The 24,773-nt window shown below is 35.1% G+C and overlaps 3 protein-coding genes across 4 annotated transcripts in view; 1 reads left to right on the top strand and 2 right to left on the bottom strand.

The window, feature by feature from the left end:
• Positions 1–1,589, bottom strand: part of ttyh3b (tweety family member 3b) — a 31,274-nt gene extending 29,685 nt beyond the window's left edge. The window contains exons 1-2 of the mRNA XM_052582671.1: positions 1,219–1,589; positions 752–898 (exon numbers count right to left, since the gene is read on the bottom strand). Coding sequence (XP_052438631.1) covers positions 752–886 — 135 coding nt within the window. The 5' untranslated portion in view covers positions 887–898; positions 1,219–1,589. The remainder of the gene's footprint in view (positions 1–751; positions 899–1,218) is intronic.
• Positions 1,590–3,884: 2,295 nt separating this feature from the next.
• On the bottom strand, positions 3,885–16,591 carry iqce (IQ motif containing E). 2 transcript variants are annotated; one of them, XM_052582475.1, is made up of 21 exons: positions 16,048–16,582; positions 15,736–15,780; positions 15,554–15,599; positions 12,080–12,232; positions 11,334–11,468; positions 11,154–11,224; positions 10,614–10,727; positions 10,331–10,381; positions 10,134–10,204; positions 9,475–9,547; positions 9,342–9,382; positions 9,087–9,256; positions 8,729–8,784; positions 8,382–8,587; positions 7,997–8,104; positions 7,438–7,531; positions 7,232–7,354; positions 7,043–7,144; positions 5,721–5,824; positions 5,408–5,532; positions 3,885–4,521 (listed from the first exon to the last, which is right to left on the bottom strand). In XM_052582475.1, the coding sequence occupies exons 1-21, from the start codon at positions 16,096–16,098 to the stop codon at positions 4,406–4,408; spliced, it is 2,055 nt and encodes a 684-aa protein (XP_052438435.1). In that variant the 5' UTR covers positions 16,099–16,582; the 3' UTR covers positions 3,885–4,405. The 2 variants fall into 2 exon arrangements, with proteins under 2 accessions (XP_052438435.1, XP_052438515.1); XM_052582555.1 differs by lacking the exon at positions 3,885–4,521 and adding an exon at positions 4,558–5,302 and having other exon boundaries at positions 16,048–16,591.
• Positions 16,592–17,914: 1,323 nt separating this feature from the next.
• Positions 17,915–24,573, top strand: snx8b (sorting nexin 8b). Its single transcript, XM_052582357.1, has 12 exons — positions 17,915–18,053; positions 18,345–18,410; positions 19,441–19,586; positions 19,831–19,951; positions 20,030–20,166; positions 20,289–20,369; positions 20,549–20,709; positions 21,038–21,167; positions 21,879–21,947; positions 22,163–22,294; positions 22,751–22,900; positions 22,995–24,573. Exons 3-12 carry the CDS (start codon positions 19,449–19,451, stop codon positions 23,148–23,150), a joined length of 1,275 nt encoding a protein of 424 aa, XP_052438317.1. The 5' UTR covers positions 17,915–18,053; positions 18,345–18,410; positions 19,441–19,448; the 3' UTR covers positions 23,151–24,573.
• Positions 24,574–24,773: the final 200 nt, after the last annotated feature.

Raw genomic sequence — 24,773 nt, 5'->3', positions numbered from 1 at the left:
ATATGACTAAATGTTGCATATGCATGGAGAAAAGCATTATATATGCAAAGGCACATAATGTCTCTTAGTGTGTTGTTATCCATTTCTGTGCGTGGGTAAATACACAAACACTGATCTCTGCACGACTCCTAAGCATAACATCATTTCTAGACAGTAACTGCTCACCGATTGGACAGTCTGTTCTCGTGTGCAACATGAGCATCTCGGTGAGATGGTGAAATCATTAAAACTGATTACAAATCAATGCCACTCTTTGGGCTTAAAAAAAAGTAGTCCCAGCTTGACCGGCATGGATTTTCAGGGTACTTTAAGCTGGTTAGTGCTTATGAAGCTACTGGATCAACATAGCCATGCTACTAACCAGGAAAAAAAAAAAAAAAAAACTTGTTGCGGTTTATACCGTTTTAAAATGACAAGCACTGTCAGACTGCATTATCATTCACTATACAAGGACAGCTCACCAATGTATTATCATGTATAATAATGGTGCATGTATTCCACATTTTGTATTTGTTATTCATAATTATAATCATTTAGCAGTCAACTTATGGAATACTTGACTCTCAGAATGCTATAACTCACCAACTAGTAGCCTATCTCAAAACCTTAACTAGTTGTAACACTGCAGTAAAAACCTTCAGAGGGTGACGTCATGCTGGAGAACATCCTTTGATGTTGCCGCTCTCGCACACAGATCACTCTCGATGTTGCCTCGTATTTCCAAATCACGGAGCACTTGAACTCGACCTACCTTTTGATATTCCGAGTCCTCCGGGCGGAAATCGCTGCTGGTCAGCTGAAACTGTAGGTTGAAGTGCGGGAGGCGATGGAAGAGGTTAACCCACCACGGCGGAGAATAATTCACCACTGCAGCCATAGTGTTCATGCAGATCCGTGACTGTGAAATACACAACGAAGCATTCAGCAGACTTGAGCTGCTTCATCACGTCGCATTGCATCAAATGCCTTTAAAGTGTCTTTTTACACGCTGCTTCGAGGTGAAGCAGGGGTTAAAATCTGCACCAAAGACCCTCAAAGCAAACAAATGGGCAGTTTTTGTCCTGGGATTTTGTTGCCAACAGACATATGTAGTTCTCAATTGGATCACGTATATATTCTTAAATCTAATAATGAATAATTTGCATGCATTGTTTATGAGCTAGGGTTGAATCTGCAATCAGTTCATGCAGGCTTTTGTTATCAAGAACCCATACTTACCCGTTGTCAGCCTAAACCATAGCTCCAGCAAAAACCTGCGAGGATCTCAAGTGACAAATGGCTCCTGTTCTTCTGTGTTTTGGTCGAAAAGCAGCAGCAGGTTTCTCTGTGCTCAGCAGTCAGCGTGCACCGAGTCGCTTGTCCAACGCAGCCCTTGCGTCACTGCTGTCTGCATGTTATCCAGCGATGCACTCACTGAAACTGGAGGAAGAGCTTTAAACGCCTTTGATGTCCAGTGTGTTCCCGCGCTGCTTTCTTTCAGAAGATGCGTGTGATTAGCGCTTGTGTATAAAATAAGAAACGATATCTTGCATTACGAGGATTTGTGAGCAGCCTTCAGTAAGAAACGGGTGTGATTGTCAATAACCACGTTCAATACAAAAAATTGAATCATATGTTCACTGACCTCTAGTGGCAAAATGACGCTGCTCATGGCTTTCTATTGTTGTTCTAAATTTTCCTACTTTCTAAGAATTTAATTGTTTTAACTCAAATGTATACTTAAATTATAATTCATATAACTATATTACAAACGTTTTTTTTTTTTTTTTTTAAGGTTATAAAAAGAGTAAAGTTTGAAAACAACAATGATGCCATTGTAAATTTGCTCAATTGATCCGATTGGTCCTCCTTCTTGAATTTATTTGCATACTGAATTGTGATTGGCCTTCCTTTTTTTTTTTTTTAATACTCAGAACATTTTAATGAGGTGAAAAGAAATATTACATACATTTTTTGTCTGTTTTCTACAAAGTTCTAAGCGGCCATGCATTATACATTTTTTCCTTCTTGTTTTCTCGTTATAACAACTTAATTTTCTCGTTATCTCGACATAACCAAAGTCGTTTTCTCATTATAAAACTGCGCCAGCAGGTGGCACTATAGACCTGAATATAACTGATGGGGGTGTTGCACACTATCCACTTGACTGTACGCGGACCTTCCTCGTGATCGCTAATTTGTGCAGTCTTGTTCATTACTGACATTAAATGAATTCATAAATGTTAAATGCTTGAATCAATATGGTTATTTTGTGTATTAAGTTCTTGGAAAATGCATGAATTTCACCAACGCGTTATGTGTCATAAAATACGGGATACGGGATTTAACAAAAGGCTATTTGTGATGTGCTTCTTATCCTTATTATTCATCTTTATTGTTAACCATATTGATGAGAAATATGATGTATATGTAAAGTGCATAGGCTAATTTAATTTAGTTTTGTTCTATAATGTTGTAATAATTTTTTCCTGCACACACACATACATGTACACATGAACGCTCTTTTCAAACAGAAGCTTGTAATGCACATGATATATCTTTCACAGCATATAATGACTTCTAAAAATTACAAATTATCTATAATTTTATTTCAAATAAAGGGAAAATGTGACTTTAATCCAAGCAGCTCTAAAAGATCTTACAATAGTTCTGCATCCTTCTGAAGGCGCTCATGCAGCCTGTGTTCATGGTGTTGCCATTTAAACATGTTAAAAACAAAACTTTTGGTGTACTGTCTCTGGAAAAATCAACAGTGATTGATCAGCCTTTATTTATGTACAGTATTGTAGACGTTATTACCTAGGCGAAGCAAAATTTGCTGAAATATAGGCTACAGTAAGAGCGCCTGCATGGTTGTCCATGAGATGCTGTCAAGTTGAGTTCGTTACTATAGCAACAGTAAAACTGTCACGTTATAACGAGAAAACAAACTTTCGTTATGTCGAGATAACGAGAAAATTAAGTCGTTACAACAAGAAAATGACTTTCGTTATGTCAAGATAACGAGAAAATTAAGTAATTATAACGAGAAAACGGCTTTCGTTATGTCGAGATAAGAAAATTAAGTCATTATAATGAGAAAACAAACTTTCATTTTATTGAGATAACCAGAAATTACGTTATAACCAGAAAACAAACTTTCGTTATGTGGAGATAACGAGAAAATTAAGTCATTATAATGAGAAAACAAACTTTCCTTATGTCTAGATAACGAGAAAATTAAGTCGTTATAATGAGAAAACAAGAAGGAAAAAAATTATAATGCATGACCGCTTACAACTTCTGTAATTTTTTTATGGCAGCCCTGTTAACCAACAACCGCTACTTAAGCTTCAAATGCAGTTTAATACCTTGATCTGTGTGGTTTTGATTTTTAAACAAAAATATATAATAAAAAATTGACAAAATGTATACAATTAAAAATGTTAAAATATATAGTTGAGAAGTCCAAATTACTTTACTACTATTATTATTTTAATCTTTAAACTCTATTTGCCAAGCTTTAAAATATTGTATCAGGTAGAAATTGTGAATAATAAAAAAAAATCTCCATGCTTAAGCCTTATCCAGTAAATCATAAATGACGGGACAAGTAATGTATATTCATTGGTTATAAAAGATTCAATTAATTTTAGAACAAAGGACAACAGACCAGAGAAAACAAGTCTTTAATAAACAAAAAATCTAACATGAATTTAAAAAATAATAATAATGTGCTCTTTGAGAAAAATCTGTTTTAACAAGACTTTAAAAACACAATACAGCATCACATTTTCCAGTGCTATTATTGGTTCAGTACATATACACTTGCTATAATAAAACGTAACACACTGACAACATTTATGAAAAAACATTTGCTATAACCCCCCCCCCCCCCCCCCAATCTTATACAGCAATGTGTTACATACATCATCCACATTTGTAGATTTCACAGTGCTTTTTATATCAATCAGAGGTGTACCTTAAATGCACACTATGGCTTAAATATACTTTATGAGATATCCTGCTTAGTGTAATTTGTATATTGATCTACAATGAAAAGTAAACAGAGAATAATATATCCCTGATCCTCATTTAAAGATGACCATTCAGCACAAGGCACTTTTGGAGTGTGAAGACAAACATTTTGATTCTGTCTCTTTTTAAAGCCTTAGCTCCTAGAAGTCAAAAGAACATAATCTTAGCAGAATAAAAGTGTGAAAATCCCAAAACCTTAATGATCCATCATCCATGATCTGTGTTCTTCTCTGTCTAGTCATTATTGCTGATATACAATCAGTGACATTTTTAGGTTTCAGTTCCACTTTAAATTGTTCAGGTAAGAAGAAAAAAAAAAAAAAAACAGGTCCAAATAGTACAAAAAAATACTAAATGAATGACTAAATCTAGACTTTAGCACTGAACGCTATTTTTTTTCTTTTCTCAGAGGCTTTGAAGGAGACACAATAATATCATCCGAGTCGTCTGAATCGATGGTCTTTGGAATTTCATTGCCTGGTGGATGTTGGTGGATCTTCAGGTCTGCTTAATAACAACAAAATCATAAATTGTATTACATTTAATAGGTTAACGATTATACTGTATGCATAAAGCTAGTTTATCTGAGATTATTTAAAGATATACTGTCTTAGACATACTATACAATTCTTTTGCTTTCCTGCAACTGCTTGATCAAAAATATAGCAAAAACAGCAATATTGTGAAATATTATTACTATTCAAAACAACATTTTTGAATTTTATATATTCTAAAATGTCATTTATTCCTGAGTATCATTACTCCAGTCTTCAATGTCACATGATCCTTCAGAAATCATTTGAATATGTTGATTTGGTGCTCAAATAATAGTTCTTACTATTAAAAATGTTGAAAACAGTTGTGCTGCTTAATATTATATTTGAAAACCATGGTATTCTTTCAGGATTCTGTGATGAACAAAGTTCAAAAGAACAGCATTTATTTAAAACAAAAATATTTTCTAACATTACAAATGTCTTTCTTTTGGTCAAATGAATGCATTCTTCCAGAACAGAAAAAAAAAAAATCTTACTGAAACTAAATTGTAGGTAGTGTAATAGGAATGAGTTACAGATATCCTGTATTCTAACTTGATATTTATGGTTGGTCATGTATCTTATCATTATAAACAGGATTTAATTAATCTGCCATCACCTCACTATTACTCTGAGTTATACCTAGAAGAATATAAGGAAAAGTATCGACTACAAGTCACAGTGGTTTTAAAGAGAAGTCAGTACAAGACATCATAAGGAAGGCCAGGTCTGAGTCTTTGACTTTAAACCTGAAAACCAACAAAGACTTAACGATACTAGATTAACAAACAGGAAAATTAGCAGTATGAGGTCATATTGATTTCAACAAGAAATGATTAAAAATGAATGATCACCTGAGGTTTGCGTTCTGTTAGTAAACATGGCTTGTGAGGAGCCTCTGTGCAGCAGAGGAGGGGAGGAGGAGAGATACGGCTTTTTCTGATGTGTGGAAGATGAAGAGTGTGTCAATGCAGACACCCTGCAAAGTCAAGTCAACATGAGGCTGTAAGGAGACCACCTGGCCATGCATGCAACCGTATTTATACATAACGTATTTGAGTTGAACGTAATTCAACTCAAGTAAAATTTAATAAATGAACTTTTCCACGACATTCTAATTTATTAAGGTGCAACTGTATGTAGCATTTGAGTGTATACATTATCTACCTGTCCATCGCCAGAGTGCTGCGTTTGAGATGAGCCCTAAAGACAGATTGCAGCAGAGTCACTTCCTCTTCCTGTACAGCCTGAGAGTTCATACCTGATTGGCTCTGAGACACATAGTCAAAAGAGTTGTGATTTGTTTTGTCCATTTCATAAAGTACTGTAATTCTTGCAATAGAATTGAGAAACTTTTCTGTCAGGAGGGTTATGCACAAGGAATTATTATTTTTGGTCGATAATAAGTACCAATAATTCTATGTGACGGCATATTAACATGAACATTTTCATGAGATGTTGATTTATGACCAACAATTAATCTGATTTAAATTATAATTACAAAAAATATTATCATATTTCCATAAGGATGTACAATTTCCATAGTTGGGTCTCATATATACAGTACTGTGCAAAAGTCTTAGGCCACTGGTATTTTCACCAACAAGTCAGTTATTTCTATGTTTTGCTGTAGTGTGTCAGTAGAAAATATCAGTTTGCTTTTCCAAACATTATTTTTGCCATTTTGCGAGATTTTTGTTTGCACAAGGAGTCTGACAGCAGAGATCTGATCTCACCATCATCAGTCTGTCTGGAATAACATGAAGAAACAGAACAAACTGAGACAGAATCAATCCAGAAGAACTGTGGCAATGTCTCCAAGACACTTCAAGAAACATACCTGCAAAGCTAAAAAACAATGCACAAGTGCATCTAGGACAAAAGCGTTTTTTAACACAGTGTGGTCACACCAAATGTTGATTTAATTTAGTCAATATAAGTTAATTAATAAAATCTATTTATGGCATTATTTCTGATGGCATTCTCACTTTACAGCATTTTTACACATGTGCCTAGAACTGCACAGTACTGTAGCTTTGCAGGTTTCTAGAGGCGTTTTGGAGACATTGCCACAGTTCTTCTGGATTGATTCTGTCTCAGTTTGTTCTGTTTCTTCATGTAATTCCAGACAGACTGATGATGGTTAGATCAGATCTCTGCTGTCAGACTCCTTGTGCAAACAAAAATCTCACTGGATTATTACAATTAATGGTAAAAAATATGTTTGGAAATGTAAACTGATATTTCCTACTGACACACTACAGTAAAACATAGAAATAACTGACTTAAAATCATTTTTTGTTGGTGAAAATACTAGTGGCCTAAAACTTTTGCACAGTACTGTGCAAAAACAGTACGGTATATAAATTGTAAACGTATGCAAGATTAGGCTAACATAAGCACAGCAACAACATATATATATATATATATATTTTTGAAATACCATAATGTATAATAAAACATCCCATCAAAAGGTCTTAAGTAGTTACCATGGAAACAGGGACGGTTCTTGGGTCCGCTTGCCTCTGTCCATCTAACTGCCTCTGCCTGATTAGATGCCCTCTGAGACAGGACTGTAAAAGAACTAGATCCTAAAAGACAGAGTAGAAGAATAAGGAGGACATGAATAATCTACATTCACTGTGGCTGTACAGTAAGTGTCGATGTGTTGTACCAACCTGTGTTCGGTGGGAGCGCCAGTGTGTCTGGATGATCTTAGCTGCTCTGTTCTTCTCTATCGGCATGACTGCTGACGATGACAATGGCTCTGTATGTGTTAATGACAAAGAACCATCCTGAACCTGTGAGATGAGAAATGAGTTGCTGTGCGCACTTGAATGAACTGTGCGTGAACATTGTTAAAGAAAGATTTTGAAAGTATTACCTGACTTGGATCTTGTAATAATCTCAGTTTTCTCTCTTCTTCTAGTTTCTCTTTCAAACAGCTGATTTCTATGGTCAGTGTGCCCATCTCCTGCCTGTAATTAAAACATGACATCTAAACTGACTTTACTTACTTTCTTAATACATTTCTATGTTCATATTTATCAAGATTCACAAATGCACTGGGATTCTAGAAAAACAGAAAAACAGTTTTTCATAATCTTTTTTTAAAATGTAATAATTTTTATGCCTTTGCAATGACAGATAACCAAAGTTGTTCACTCAGAAAAATGTTACAGATATAAATTAAACTCTTCAAACAATGGTAACGGTAAATAATTTCCCTTAAGGAGCACAAATGATTTCAATAAAGAAATAACTATTTGGAAAAAAAGTTTCAGAAAATTAAATCAGGGTTTAATATGTTTTCTCTCACATAACAGTAGCATGACATTTAATATTTAATTATGTGAGAACTCAGCATCTTCCAAAAAAGGCAAAAAAGCATCACCACTATATAGTTTTAATTAATGGATGCCTTCATTATTTTTATTACAAACCTATGTGTTTGCATCAGTTTCTCATGCCCTCTGATTTGTTCCTTCAGCATGTTTTTGACCTCTTTCAGACTCTTATCCTTCTCAGCAGACAACTGCTTTATCTCCTCACTGAAAAGACAAGACATACATATTTTCAGTCAGAATTGCTTTAAAATAGGTTGAGCATTTCAGAAAATGTAATGAATCATAAATGAGACATTTCTAAGAAAATATCAGAAATATTTCTGAATCTATTTCAAATGAAGTATTCATCAAATACGTTTCTATAAAAATATTACGCAGCACAACTTTTTTACTTTTTTACTTTAGTTATAATATAAAAATGTTTCTTAATCACCAAATCATCATATTAAGAGTGGTTCCTGAAGGATCACATGATACTCACTCTTTCTGGGTTAGTTTTCCCTCTAGTTCCTTTTTATCTTCTTCAAGTTTCTTAACTGTTTCTCTCAAATGTGCATCGTTCTCTGTAATCGCAGATGGCTCCATCTCTGTGTTGACAGAATCACTCTGATTGGCCGATTCTGATTGAGCGCCTTTATGGTCTGGGCTCTTCAGTGAGTTTGATGCTTTGGTGACCTCCCCGACTCTCTGAAAAAATGAGACAAATAAACTACATTCACTTGTACATTCTACAAGTAATGTTTAATGTAACATATGCATACATGCATGTACTGTACATGTATACATGTATATCTGTATATACATAAATACACAGGTTACATATATAACCTTTTCAAGCTCCAGGATTCGTCGCACAAGTCTCTGTTTACTCCAATCCATATAACCTGCAAACATAAAAATAGGATTCATCATATGACTGAATTCAGTCTTTGGCGGAGGAAATATTAAATATTTTGTTTAAAATTTATTTTTTTAGCATATATAAGCTAGGAAACCACCTGGGCGGTTGGCTAAACCAGTTAAACACTAAATTAGCCAGGTCAGGAAACCAGCTAAAACAGTTAACCACCTTAGGCTGGTTTAAGCAAGTTTTTTCAGCAGCTGTCCAAAATAAATTACATTTGCTGAAATAGTGTTTTCCAGTTTTACTGTATAAGTTAAGATGTGCTTTTGTAAATTAAAGTACCCTTGGCCCGGCACACAGGGCTCTCCATCATGTTCATCTCTTCTTGTGTCAATTCTTTTTTGAGTTCCTGGTTCTCGTTCTCCAGGTGTTGAACAGTGTTTGTGAGTTTCAGAACCATTGCACTGAGATTCTTGTTTTGCCGCCTGATGTTTTTGCTCTCTGCCTTATTACTGAACAGAGAAAAAGAGAGTGAGAGAAAGCCTAAATAAAAACACAAGAGGGACTATCAAATTACAAGATGAACAATGTTTGTACCTTCTTTCAGTTGACTCTAAAAGTGCTGTCAATCTTTGAACCTAAGAATGAAAAACATTAACCGAAATAATACAAAAAGTCATAATAAAAATACATTTAGTTTTATATAAAATCACCTCTTTATATAAAATACCTCTTCAAAGTAGGTTTCTACTGTGATCTTCATTTCCTGCATGTTGGTGGTTTTGAGGTCACTCTGAAGCCGACTGTAATGGCAAACACACATTTATCAGTTTAGATACAACATACACTGTGGTCTCTAGTCTCTAGTTTTTATCGACATTAAAACTGAAAAAAAAAAAACAAGTAAAAATTTTTATGGAAAATTCATGACTTTTACAAGAATGTTAATTATCCAGCCTTCAAAGGATGCAAAAATATTTTAAAGCCTGTGCATAGAAGTTTACAAATTTGCTAATTTCATTGGTGAATTAGTGCTATTTATTTAATTGACAATTCCAAAATCCTAAAATTTCCTTTAAAGGTTATTTCCAATTCAAGTTTATTTGTATCGTGCTTGTCACGATACAAATAATTGCACAGCAACTTAATAGAAAATTAAGTTTCTACAATATATTTAGTAGTAGCTTATCAGTGGTGACTATCAGTTAATTTACAAGGTTACATTTTCAGGTTAAATTAAATCATTTGAATGTATTTTAAGATTTCTGGACTAACTCTTAGCCTGCATCTCTTATGCTGAAGTGCTGTGACATTTATTCATGCAGCATTGATTCACCATAACCTGATTAACTGCATGACAGTAAAATATAAATGAAGTTGCCATCAGACCTTAAGGCATTCTCTTTTTCTTTGCACTGCTGCTCCAATCGTAGAATCCTCTGTTTCAATCCGTTAATGATCTGCCATGTTCAAAAAGATAGAAATACATTTTTAATTTTATATTATCATTCATCAAATGAAAAATCATTGATCTGATGAAATGTGATTGTGAGGTTTTTTTTAGATGTTTATAATGGCATACTCACAGATCTTGGATCATTCTTTCCATCCAATAAGCCTCTAGCATACTCTGGGTCCTATATGATCAACACAAAAAATAATTATTTAGCAATGAACAGTTTTTATAAATAAGCTCTGAGAGAACCGTGTCAGTTACTTTTCACTACGTTATTTTTATTTTTATTTTTTTGTCTCTTATTCTCACAAAGGCTGCAGTAAAAAATGCAGTTAAAACAGTAATAATGTGAAATACTCATTTATTTAAATACTCATTTAGCTATTCATTTACACAAGTATCTTGCTCATCACCTTTGTTGGATTCAACAGCTGCTCGATTTGTCTGTCTTTCTTAGCGTTTTCTTCTTCAAGGCGGCGTAGCTTGGCTTTCATCTTGTCCGATTCACTCTTTTGGGATTGGATGGTCTGAGAAAATACAGAGCAAACACATGGTTAAATGAAATTTCAGTGTGCATATACCACCACTTCAAATTGGAAAGCTACATTCTAGGACGGGGAAAGCACATCTTAATAGATAAAACGCTGCAGTACTAAAATACATCTTCAGAACCATTTCCTCCACTCACATTGTGGGTTATATATTAGCCCAAAAACCTTGCACAGATATATTTCCAAAAATCCAGCAAAAATAATAGACCATCCAGGAAGATTTGGCATACTATTTTTAGTAAATTATAATTTGGGACATAGTAATCCTAACCACTAATCTCTCATACACATATAGAGCCTGATTTGTTGGAAACATGCCGTCTGATGTAATCAAAATCCTAAAAACACATCCTCAAAAACACTTATACGTCATCAAGTGAGTGTGCGAGAGGTGAACTTCACCTTTTTTAGATCAATTATTTCATCATACATATCCTCCTTCTCTTTGTAGTCTGGGGTCCCTGGAACATAACCTGATAAAGCAATGTGAATAACAAAAGTAACAACATGTTGCCAAAAAAAATAAAATGATATTAACTGTTATGTAAACAAGTCAGGTTTATAAATTGATTTTTATCTCACCGTTGGATGCAGAGCGGGAATATTTTGGCTTTTTCATTCCTAAGGCCTCCTTCAAGTATTCGGGTGTGCTGGTCATGGAGATGCTGGTCTGTGTGACACTGTAATCCACTCCTTTTGGAGACTTTGACAATGTTCCTGAAACAAAGAAAATTGAACCCTGTGAAGCCTCATATAGGAATTTTTTTTTTCAAATGGAATGGATTATTGAAACTTTAGATAAACTTTTTTTTCTATTTTTTTTTTATAAAAAAAGAAAAGCTTACATATCTGTTTTAGGTTTAGTATCACATTTGATATATCAGGCTTTTATTACTGATAAATTATTATACAAGAGAATAAGGAGCTCACACTTGAGGTGAAAAAAAAACATTTAGATTTTATTCAGAGGCCAAATAGAGACAAATATCCAATTTTGTGCGGTTACTGTTGTTTATACATTTAAGATGAAATTCTTATATATTATATAATATTATATAATATATTATACATATTTTTAGCTGTTTTTCAGCTATTTTGTCTAGTATTCCAATAAGTCATGTTTAAATATATTTCAAATGAGATGCAGTTATCTGAGCAGATGTGCAGTACTCTTGTGCAGAACTGCTCTCTGTTTGGATCTTATAACAGAAACATATTTAGAAGATCTTGTTTAGTAGAATATATATATATAATCTAAAATGATAAAATGCAGAATATGGTGTAAAGTGTTATCCACGTTATTATTATGATTATTATAAGGGACAGACCTTGTCCATCGTTCTGTAAGTGCAGCCAGACATCCTTCGGTGTACCAGCCGGAGGGGTTTTACAGTTTTGGAGCTGTGTCCCTTTCACCGTCCTCCACAATGCTACGGGAGCTCTCTTTAGAGGAAAGCTTGCACTGTTCAGGTATGGTGACCCTTTATTTAAATAAAATTATTTATTATTTTAAAGGCATTTTGTATGTAGTTGCATTAAAGGGTTAGTTTACACAAAAATGTAAATTATGTCATTAATGATTCACCCTCATGCGTTCAAACCCGTAAGACCTCCGTTCATCTTCGGAACACAGTTTAATAAGATATTTTAGATTTAGTGCGAGAGCTCTCAGTCCCTCAATTGAAACTGTGTGTACGGTCTAATGTCCATGTCCAGAAAGATAATAAGAACGAGTCAATCTTTCGTTCATTATCTGGTTCGGCTCGGTGTTCATCTTCAGTTCTCTCTTCACAGCAGTTCAGTCAGTGTACTGTTTGAGTACATGATTTAATCCGGGATATTGGTTTGTTTGAACTCAGAGGGAGTGTAAGCCACATTAAAAAAGGGAACAGCTTAAGTCATTTCTGGATTAATGCATATTTGAGATGCGAACCGTTCCAAACGATTCAGTTCGATTTGGTGAACTGGTTCAAGAAGATCCGGTTACATCGAGTGATTCATTCTTGAACTGGACATCACTACACTTCAGTGAATGCGCTCACAACAGACCCGGAAGAGAAGACAATGCTGAATAAAGTCGTAGTTTTTGCTAAAATGTACTTTCAATGCTTCAAAAAATTCTACTTTGAAGACGTTATTATTACCTTTCTGGACATAGACAGCAGAGATGGGACCAAGTCACACATGTGCAAGTCTCAAGTAAGTCTCAAGTCTTAACCTTCAAGTCTCAAGTAAGTCCCAAGTATTTTTTTCTTGGGCAAGTCAAGTCAAGTCAAGTCACAAGCTATGTCAAGTCAAGTCCAAGTCAAGTCACCTTAATATTGTTATTTTACCTGCAGAATCTGATCTTAATAAAGTTAAAAGACAAGATATAAGTAACTGTCAGTAAATTAAAATAATTTGGATTTGCATTGTAAATACTCATGTTCAGTAAAATACATCATGGAATCAAACAAAATTGTAACTTCCTAAAATTATGTATTTTTCACTTCTGCCAACAGTGTTTGAAATGTCTTACATTTTCAACATTGAGTCCCTAAAAAACTAAACATCCAACAGACTCCTCTCTGAACACCTCTCTCTCTCTCTCTCTCTCTCTCTCTCTCTCTCTCTCTCTCTCTCTCTCTCAAACACAGTTTACATACAACATTAAACTTTGTTACATTTCTCCTCTCTCTCTCTCTCTCACACACACACACACACACTCACTTTCTCTCTCTCTCTCACACACACACACTCTCTCTCTCTCTCTCTCTCTCTCAGAGTATAGAATATAAATATGACGTATTTTCAGTTGTTTCATACTTTTTTGTTATGTACAGTACAGACCAAAAGTTTGGACACACCTTCTAATTCAAAGAGTTTTCTTTATTTTCATGACTATGAAAATTGTAGATTCACACTGAAGGCATCAAAACTATGAATTAACACATGTGGAATTATATATGGAATTATATACATAACAAAAAAGTGTGAAACAACTGAAAATATGTAATATTCTTGGTTCTTCAAAGTAGCCACTTTTTGTTTTGATTACTGCTTTGCATACTCTTGGCATTCTCTTGATGAGCTTCAAGAGGTAGTCACCTGAAATGGTCTTCCAACAGTCTTGAAGGAGTTCCCTGAGAGATGCTTAGCACTTGTTGGCCCTTTTGCCTTCTGTCTGCGGTCCAGCTCACCCCTAAACCATCTCGATTGGGTTCAGGTCCGGTGACTGTGGAGGCCAGGTCATCTGGAGCAGCACCCCATAACTCTCCTTCTTGGTCAAATAGCCCTTGATGCCTTCAGTGTGACTCTACAATTTTCATAGTCATGAAAATAAAGAAAACTCTTTGAATGAGAAGGTGTGTCCAAACTTTTGGTCTGTACTGTACATAACAAAAAAGTATGAAACAACTTAAAATACGTCATATTTATATTATGTACTGTATATATATATATATATATATATATATATATATATATATATATATATATATATATATATATATATATATGTAATATGCACTTCTCATGATTGGGTAATCGCGGCAGCTACATTTGTTTTTCTGATTAATTGTTTTGCTCTATAAGAAAGACTAGGTAACAAAATATTCGGGGCTTATGCCCCCTTAGCCCAGCCCTAGCGCCGCCCCTGGAATGCGTTTTTTTGACGGCCTGCTAGCGGATCATTAGGGGCCGTTCACATCACGTCTTTTGCGCGCGCAAGTTAGTTATTTCCAATGTAGGCGCGCGGTATGCGCGCTCATAATGGAAGCAACGCGCTCACGACGCGCACCGCATCGAGTTAAAAACATCTACACTTTTCAGAATGCCGCAAGCGCACCCCAGTTCATGTGACAATAACTAACCAATCAGCTTCAACCTTTCCCGTATCAACGTTGAAAGCTCAGCTAAGATGAAGGAACAGCTGATCATAGCTGTATATGGATTGCCATTTTGAAATGAATTTAGTAGCAGGGCTACTGCGAGCGATTTTTAGTGCTGCAAATCCATTTATCCTTTGCTGAAATTTCCGCGTCTTCACTGAGAGCGTGTCATGGATGCTTAGCAACGACAGACGCCCCAGGAGCACTAATGTCCGAGCGCTTTGGAAAGAAGGAGAAAGCGGCGCGACTAGCGTTTTCCACGCGTTTTTAGGCGCGAACTATTGAAGACAAAAGCGATGACCCTCGGTACCTCTCAGGCTGACATGTTGATGTGATGTGATATCTGATTTAAGTGGGCGTGGTGTGTGTAAGGTAGCGAGGGCATGACTGATGATAGTGTCCTGATCCAGGTACGACGCTATTCTCAGCCTGCGCTCCAGCTGAGAAATCAACTTTATTTTAAAAAATAATTTATATATTTTATATTCAAACTGAAAACATGATGTGATTAACACTCAAGTCATTCAAGTCATCGTGTCTCAAGTCAAGTCAAGTCCCGAGTCTTTAACTTCCAAGTCCGAGTCAAGTCTCAAGTCCTAAAAATAGCGACTCGAGTCAACTCGAGTCCAAGTCACCAAGTCACAAGTCCCCATGTCTGATAGACAGTATACCATACATACGTTTTCAATGGAGGGACAGAAAGCTCTCGGACTAAATTGAAAATATCTTAAACTGTGTCCTGAAGATGAAAGGAGGTCTTACGGGTTTGGAACGACATGAGGGTGAGTCATTAATGACATAATTTTCATTTTTCGGTGAACTAACCCTTTAAGTACTCTTCAATGAAATAAGAAAAAACAGCAATTTCCACATTTTTACAATGCTGTGTGGATAGACAGTAATGCCCAGAAAACTCAGAAGTCTTAAACTTACTAGGAGAAGGAGGTGGTCTGGCTGAAACTTTCTTTTTTCTCAATTTCTGAAAAGAAAACCAATAATCTAACACTTGAATATAATACCCTTTTGAGACAAAGATTCAAAGATCCAAGATTGAAAGAGCTTCAAAACAAAAGAGACAGACTTAGTTTAATTAATAAAAAAATGATCTATCTCACCTTTTCAGTGTCGGACACATAGCTGCTACACAGACTGTCCTCTGCCTTGAAAACAAACAAATTCTATATACATTAACATAAATAAAAATACTACCAAGTGATATCAGATGGTAATACTATTAAACTTTAATATAACCTATGTTACTAAATGATGATTACCATATTCATATGACATTGCATTTACATAACTTTTTGTATGAAGTGGTAACGTTATCCTAAGTCATTATCATAGTCCATCTTCAAAAAACACTGCATAGTCATTTTTGTTAGTTACAGTCCAGAAACATCTATGAAAACTGTAACGTTACTTACCAGATCCTCTACCTCTTCTTCAGTGACAATTTCTCCAGCTACTACAGACATTATAGCCTCTCTGATGGCCTGTTTTTATTTTATCATCCCCTTTTACAAACAATAGAACCATAATACTTGCTCATTCGGTATGATATATTGGAAGCACGAGCTGTAATGTCCGAGTATTATGATGCAGCAGCAAATCTTATTTTTCTTATTTCGAAGCTTCGCACCAATCCTAATATAAAACGGTAGCCTATTAAGGAGCACTGAAAAAGGTAAGAGGTGTTAAGAAGTTCCCAAGATGCAGCTGTTTCCTGATGTCGCCGTTAAAAAAAGCAGCAGATCCTGCGTCGATGTTGTGTGTGAACGGTACAGAGTGAGCGCAGTAATAATGCTGAGCGTCGTTCCGCGTCTCTCGTCGCTGAACGGGTGTAATGTGCATTATTGTCGTCTAGCAACCGCAAATGTTAACATGACAATAGTCAGCAAATGAAACGTGCTCATGTGCGTCAGCTCTGCGCAACACTTGCGCACCCTGTGACTGAGCTGCTTTGAATCGCCATGCGTCCCAATGTGCATACTATCCATCCTGAGTTTTATGTGATATTAGAAATATCAATACTATTTAGGGCAGATAGGCTGGATAATATGCACATTTGGACGCAGGGTATCTTTTTTAAAAGTTGGCTTTAGTAAATTAGATATGTAATTGCTTAGACTATTTTATTACACTAAGAAGCAATAGATGCTTCGTCTGTAATTTATGTCAAAATGTAGTCTACTTGGAGAAAAAGGTGTGATAACATTACTTCCAGTTTTCAAATATTTTTTTTTAGTTTGAGTTAGTTTGAGTATGAGTTTCTTCTGAAGTTTTCTAAAAATGAACATAACCATGTCTGAAAACATGGTAGCCTATATTTTATGATAGTTTGACCAATTGTCATTTCATGCTCTAAATGACACCATATTATTTAAATAATAAAAATTACATTCTACTCAAAAACATAACTATACATTTTAATTTAATCCAGAGAAGCTGAAAATGTATATGCACACACACACACACACACACACACATACAGAATCTGTCTTTATCCACACTTCCTGTTCAGCCCTGCATGGTGTCATTTCTGGCACAGTATGATAAAAAATAATACAAAATAAACAACCAAAACCTTTTCAATATGGCTGATTGTTTTAGTTTTTTCCCTAGACAATAAAGCATCTCACATACTAAAATGTGAGGGTGAAAAGTCAGATGCTTCAAGATGACAGCGATAGTCCAGTCATTAAAATAATGTTACGGAAACAGGAAACGGTGAACAGCTGCAGCACTGCAGGGGACATAATCCTGCTGTTATATTTTGATATGTAATGGTAACTGTGGGGGGAAAACAGTATCTTTGACCTTGTGTTGGTCATTCAGTACTGCTGCATCACATTATGATGATGGACATCTCATAGATGGATTTGGTTTGGGGATTACATGAATGCATTAAAAGCCACCTGTTACAATCTCTCCGATAATTTATCTGAAACAGTTATTTATACAAACAAGAGGCTATTCTGTCAATGTAACTGTAACAGTGGTGTATGAATGTGTGACCTGAGTCACCCTCTCCGCTTGTCTTATCAACTAACTCTGTTGCAAAGCTTTTAAAGTCTGTACAAATACCTTAAATCTTTCGCCAGGGCACTCTAATTATTATAACCCACTTATATAAGCTTTCCAGCTTGCCTTCCAAGAGGCTGTGATGTTTTTTCTAAAGAGGTCCTATCCTCTTAAGGTGATTAATGGTGATATGCGTGTGTTTAAGACTGCAAAGAGAAGGGGCGGAAAAGAGCAACGCGAGAGAGAGAGAAAGAAAGAGGGAGGGAGGGAGGGAGATGAGACTGTTATCTGGTCTGTTGATGTTGGTTTATACAGTCAGACGTTAAGCGTGAAGAGGGCAGTTGAGGTGCAAACAGAGGTCTATTGGGGACTGCAAAGTGAAGACCGTTTCCAACACATCAGCAATCTGGTAAGTAAAGAGAAAACAATCTTAAAACCATTTCATTCAAGAAAAACAAACATTATATTTTCATGTGTGCATTTGATGGAGGAAAGAGTTGTACATTCGTGTCATAAACTATTAATGAAGAAGTATTGCTTCTTAGAACTAATGTTTCATTGGAGACTTTTTTGAATCACAAGCGCATATTTCAAATTTGAAGGCGTATGTTGATTTCACTATGTTTCGGAGAAGCCTGTCAGCTGCCTTACTGTATAATATAAGCGCATTAAAAACAATGTTGAATGTGTTTTGTCATAGATATAGCTGTGTTAAAAAAGCAAATCTTGAGGGTCACCTGAAATCACCCATTGCCCCAGTGACAAGGTAACAAATCCTATTTTCACAAATAGCTTACAGACCCTAATTACACACCGAGATGTGAGACTTTGTGAGATTTTATTTACATTTAAGACACCTATGTAGAGTAAACATCATGTAGACATACTGTACAACAAATAGAAACAAATAAAGAGATGCTGAATGACAAAATCACAACTCATGTTTTTGCATGGATCTATCAGCAAGTTTTATGCACAATAAATATAAACCATCTCACTCTTATTTACACACACACACACACACACACACACACACACACAAAATAAATTATTAAATACAAATAAAATATCCATGGTTGCTCATTTAAAGCATAGCTGATGTAAAATAGGTCATTTTGTTCTACAGAAGATTAAAACGCTTCAGTAAAACCATATTGGGGAGGATTCTAAATCCATCACAATATTTCCTCTATGTTTTTAGTGATTTGCAAGAGCATTATATAATACAAAAGGGATATTGCATTTTCAATTAATCAACCACAGTTATCTAAAATGGGAAATCATTCTTTAATGTAAAAATAACTGACTATAGAAAATAAGAGATACACATATTAAAATGTAATTTATTCTTGTGATTTATTATTTTGGTGTCACGTGATCCTTCAGAAATCTTTATCACTGTTGCAAATGATTTTGCTGCCTAATATTTTTGTGGAAACTGTGATGTATATATTTTTTCCAGGATTCTTTGATGATTAAAAGTTCAAAAGAACAGCAATTCTTTGAAATATAAATAGTTTAGAACATTTTAAATATCTTTGCTGTCATTTTTGTTATGTTTATGTTACTTTTAAATTATGCCAAATATATTTAATCTAACGATTCAGATGATACATTAGTGTTCTGTGTGCAAGTTAATATTCAACTAATTGCATGCAAAAAGGCTACTTGGGTTGAGCAAAATGAAATTATGCCATTTAAATTTTTTTATAGAGCTTTTCATGAATTTGACCCTTCTTAAAGTCAATGAATAATTTGCACACTGCTAATTGGAGGTTTTGTGCATTTGCTGTCAGGTGCAAAAATGCATCTGGGTCAGCAAAACCCTGTGGTGGATGGCCTATCCTTAAAGGAGCTGGGGGACAGTGTGCTGGTGGAGATAGAGCCTCGGAGGAAAGGACTGCCATTTCTCAAGCATGTGGAGTACCGTATTGTTAGCAAGGTAAACTCAAACTCAGTTTGTATTTATAATACTTAAATCATATGTTTTTAGCACTTTCTCTCTCTACACACACACACACACACACACACACACACACACATAAATCTGTATGTATGTACAGTATAAATAGCATCATTATTTCTCCATTTTCATTTATCCTTAAAGATTCCTAAGAATGCTCCAATTCCTAAATGCCATTCTGTATTCCCTAAACAAAACCAACCACTCCATTCCTTTTACACAGTGTTTCCAGATCCCGGTTCAGCGCAGGTATGCTGATTTTGAGGTGTTCCATAGTCTACTACTGCAAAAGTTCATCTACAGGATGGTCCCACCTCTGCCCCCCAAACGCATCCTTAAAGGCGGTGAGATTTGAACAAACTCTCTGCAGATGACTTTGTTTCTTAAATCTTATGTAACTAAAACTCTCTACTCATTCTCAGTTTTGAACTCAATATCAGACCGAGAGTTTAATGATAGTCGCCGCCGTGGTCTACAAAGGTTCATGACCTTGGTGATTAGACATCCAGTCTTAGCAGGAGATGAGTTGGTCAGCATCTTCCTGTCAGCAAGCAGCGCAGTAAGTGCTGCAAACCAGATTTGAAAATTAATTAATATTTTGCCTAAAACATGCTAATTGTAGTTTGTTTGAAAGTTGAATGAAATGAGACTCATCACACTTCATCCTTTTTCATGTCACAGGATGTTCAAAACATGCTGCGTGATGCGTATAAAAAGACAGGTGATGAGTATCTTACCTCCCAAATGAACTTGCACGGCAAGGTAGGTAAAAGCTAACAAACACATGAAATTATAATACCATATTCTTTGAAAAACCATGTAAATAATATCATAGTATCGGTACAGTATATATATCAAAGAACCAGTGTGTCAGTGTATCACCGCAGAACTTTTTAAAAGTAAACTAACATGCAAAATGAACATTGCGTGTCATTTCTAAGGTGTACCTACCTGAGGACATACAGAACCATGCTGCCACTAATCGAGAGGTCATTGCAAATATCCACAGCAGTTTCAATAAACTCAGAGATGTAGCTGAGCGGATGGCTCAGCGCTCGCGGGAAAACTCATCCGATCTGCTTATGTTTGGTAAAGACCTGAGGTGAGCACTTCAGAATTAATCATTAACTCTAAAATACATAATATATACCATATACACAAATATAACCATGTGTGTGTATGTGTACTCACATTAAATTACGAAAGACGTAATATTTGTAATTAAACTATTAAGAGAAGTGTCTATTTTCTTTCACTTTATTTCCTAGGGTGGTTTGTAACATTTATCAAATGCATATGCAGTGACATTATGATACAATGTTATTTTAGTAATATTAATATTATATTATAATTGTTATTAGTATTTTGAATATTTTATTTGAACATGTGCGTGTGGACAGTTCTGAGGTTATTACGTGACTCTTCAACAGTGAACTGGGCTCAGACACATCAGACCTGCCAGTGAATGCCACAATGAGCAAAGCATGGAAAACACAGAGGAAGTCACTTGTAGAGATGTCAGGAGAATTTGGTCTTCTTGCCGACAAAGCTGCACACCAGGTATTAAAAGATGATCATTATTGAGCATTACTCTAATCACAAACACCATTACAAAAATGACTGAAATTAATTAAATCACTGAACTGTACTGAATGTATGAACAAAAAGCCTTTAAAGCTGCAGTAGGTAACTTTTGACGCTCTAGCAGTTAATAAACAGAACTGCTTGCGTGTTGCGGAAAACATCGTAACTGGAACTACTTCTCTCTGTTTATGTCTATGAAGAATCACAAAGGTACTGGGTTACTCCGCCGCGGTGCCCCCGAAGCAATCTAAAATAGTCCGAATATAAACACTTATTATAGGTGCACCCTAGTGATTCAGGACAAGCCAAAAACACGGTTTGGAAAATGGATTTATGGTTTACTCGCTTATTATATACATTTTTCTACATTTTGAACAAAAACAAAGTTACGGACCGCAGCTCTGATTGGTTGTTTCTTACCTGGAGCCATGTATTTCTGCAAATGGCAATAGGACCACTGGGAGGAGCCAGAGGAGCTTGATTGTTTTTTTCACAGATTATCTGTCTCATATTCAGGACATAATGGCAGGTTTAACAAATATGTAAAAAATATATTTTTACAAAAGTAACCTACTGCAGCTTTAAGACACCCACGATATTATGACTCTCATTTCCATTTCTGGGGATATTTGTTTCGGTTTGAAAGGAAGTTAAACTTAATATTTCAAATGCCTTCTTATACACCAGGGCAGCAGAGAGGAGGATGAGGTGGTGGAGAAACTCAATCTTCTCCTTGAACAGCTGCAGTCATATAAAGTGAGTACTTGTCTGTACACAACCTTTCATATACATTTTGATTTAATACAACATTTTATTTAATGAATGCTACTGAGCCATAATCAGCTGGTATAAAATGAAATTGTTATTTTGCATGTAGGATTGAACCGATATCTGTGTAAGGACTGCCATTTTATACTTTAACAATTCAACTGTAACAACATTCAGATGCTATTATATTTGGATGTGTATAGGACTTGTGTAACCGCCATGACAGCGGTGTGTTACTAGAGCATCAGAGAGCATTTGAAAAGCGCGGCGGGCCTGTGGCTACACACTTAAAGTACCAGAACAGCTTTGAGCAGCCAGAGTCTCGACTCACACAGGTAAAACATAAAAAAACACCAACATACAAACTAAACATATTCTTTACTAATCATTTTTAAATGTAGTTTTACATTTAAACGTTTATTTTCTAACAGAAAAGCATGTAAACACAGACAATCAAGGTGCATATGCCGGGCCATGTGGTTTGGGGGCAGTTGTAACGCACAAGTATTTTGGATGCAATTAATCACAATTAATCGTTTGGCAGCACTACTTTTAACCAATATATATAACTATATACACATAGCACACACTAAACACAGTAGTGGCCTTTTATTCTCGAATGAATCGTGTTGAGTGAATCGATTCATTGAATGATTCAAATGTGCCGAAAGGCGCCACCTGCTGGCATAGAAATGTAACCTGCGAAAAGCATCATTGAAAAATCCTCATCACTGACAGGTGACTGTCTGATATTATTCTATTGCTGAATATTATCCTGTGTCTTCCTACAGCAGGAGAACACAATTATCACCATGGAGATGAGGGGATATTTCTCCCTTTTGTGTCTGCATCAAGAAACCCAGCTGGTCTTCACCTATCTGCCACTTGTGACTTCAATACTGGGGACATTTGTCCACTCACAAATACAAGGGCACAAAGAGGTGCGTTTCTTATAAAACACCAACTCTGTTAATACTTCAACTGATAATTTTAGTGCTGTTTACACTGTGGGAATTGTGTAATTGCATTCCTCAGATGGGTGATGTGTGGGGTGACCTTCATCCAAAACTGAAGGATCTGTTTGAAAGTGCTAATGAAGCCTCCTCTCGCTCTTCTTCTCAAACACACACCTCCAGAGGACAGAAGACTTGTGCCATCATTGGGCCTGCACAACCAGGACAGCAAATATGAGGGAAATTATCAGTACCCAATAACTCTGTCTATTGCTTCATGTCTTGTGTTTTCCTTCTCTTGACTGTACATGCTTTAACACCTTTCTTCATGACTTTTCCACAGTGGCCTCAAAACATATTTGAACAAATTAAGCACAACTAAACATTCCATTAGATGCAAAATTAAAACTGTATGCTAATAAATGATGCAACTAATCGCATTTTTGTTTACCATTTTTGCACATACTTTTAATCGAGATTATTGTAGTTAACTAAAACAAAACAAAAACATTTTCTTTGTCTGAAATAAAATCAATTTGAACTGAGACAGAATAAAATATAGAAAAAAATAAATGTGGAAAACCTGACATTATTTTATTTCAGCTACAACATTTCTAAATTTCATTTAGTTTTACTTGATTTACTAAAATAACTACTACTACTACTAATAATAAACTATATACATCTTTAAAATGACAAAGCACACAACAATATTACTAAAAATTAACAGAAAATGTATTTTTTTTTAATTCACAATATTAAAAAAATGTTATTCAGAATATTATAAAAAAAACGATTATAGTATCTATATGTAGTGATATGCAGTAATACATTTTGAGGCCACTGAATATCAAGAAAATATAATTATTTAAAAAAAAAATTGTAGACACCCTTTTGAGAGCAATTTCTCTCTCTTTTTTCATTTAATTCTCATTAATTTTTCTATTATTTTAATGTTTGATGCATATGGTTACATATTTACATAAATAATCTTCCAAAGCCTGTGGTCAGTTCATATACCTCTTTTTTTGACAACCTTAATTTTGACAGGAACTTACATAATATTAAAAGATTACATGTGTTATCCTTAAGATATAAGGCTACAGTTTGAATATGGATGAAAAGGTTAGAAATCACCTGTTTTCAGAAATTCCTAGAAATACAAACAATATTCTGAAAAAAAAAAAAAAAAAAAAAAACTTTTTTCCAAGCAAGACCAGCTGATTTAATGTTGAGAAAGCACGTGACCTCGAAAACTATCCACTGGTGTCACACAGGACAAACAAATGGCACTATATAATTTAGTAATCCTAGATTTAAGGTATGATACATTACCAGACAGTATTTATACAGGAGTTCTGTTGGTGTAATTGTTTTTAGTAACAAATCTGTAGTGTATAAAATCTAACATCCCGCCATCCACTTTCCGACACCAGTTGCCATGCAACTTAAAAAAATAGTTCACCCAAAAATTTACATTTGCTGAAAGTTTACTCACAATACATTAGTTGATGGACCCTATGATGTGGATTATTGTGATGTTTTTATCAGCTGTTTGGCCTCATGCAGACGGCACCCATTCACTCCAGAGGATGCATTTTGAGCAAGTGATGCAATGATAAATTTCTACAAATTTTTTCCAATAAAAATAATAACTCATACATCTTGGATGGCCTGAGGGTGAGTTTGTGAGTGTTTTTATTTGAACTATTTCTTTAAGCTTGCAGCTATAGTGAATGATTTATGAACTAAAGCCTTTATGCAAAATGCTTGGTCAGTGGATAAGATGATTAAAAAAATAAACTGTACATTGTTCAGACAATTGCGCTGGATTATTCTCAACCAAAAAGAAAGAAACTAA

This window comes from Carassius gibelio, chromosome A1 (assembly GCF_023724105.1).
Source record: "Carassius gibelio isolate Cgi1373 ecotype wild population from Czech Republic chromosome A1, carGib1.2-hapl.c, whole genome shotgun sequence".
NCBI classification, from domain to species: domain Eukaryota; kingdom Metazoa; phylum Chordata; class Actinopteri; order Cypriniformes; family Cyprinidae; genus Carassius; species Carassius gibelio.
The sequence above is the reverse complement of the archived record's forward strand: the minus strand, read 5'-3'. Positions and strand labels throughout refer to the sequence as shown.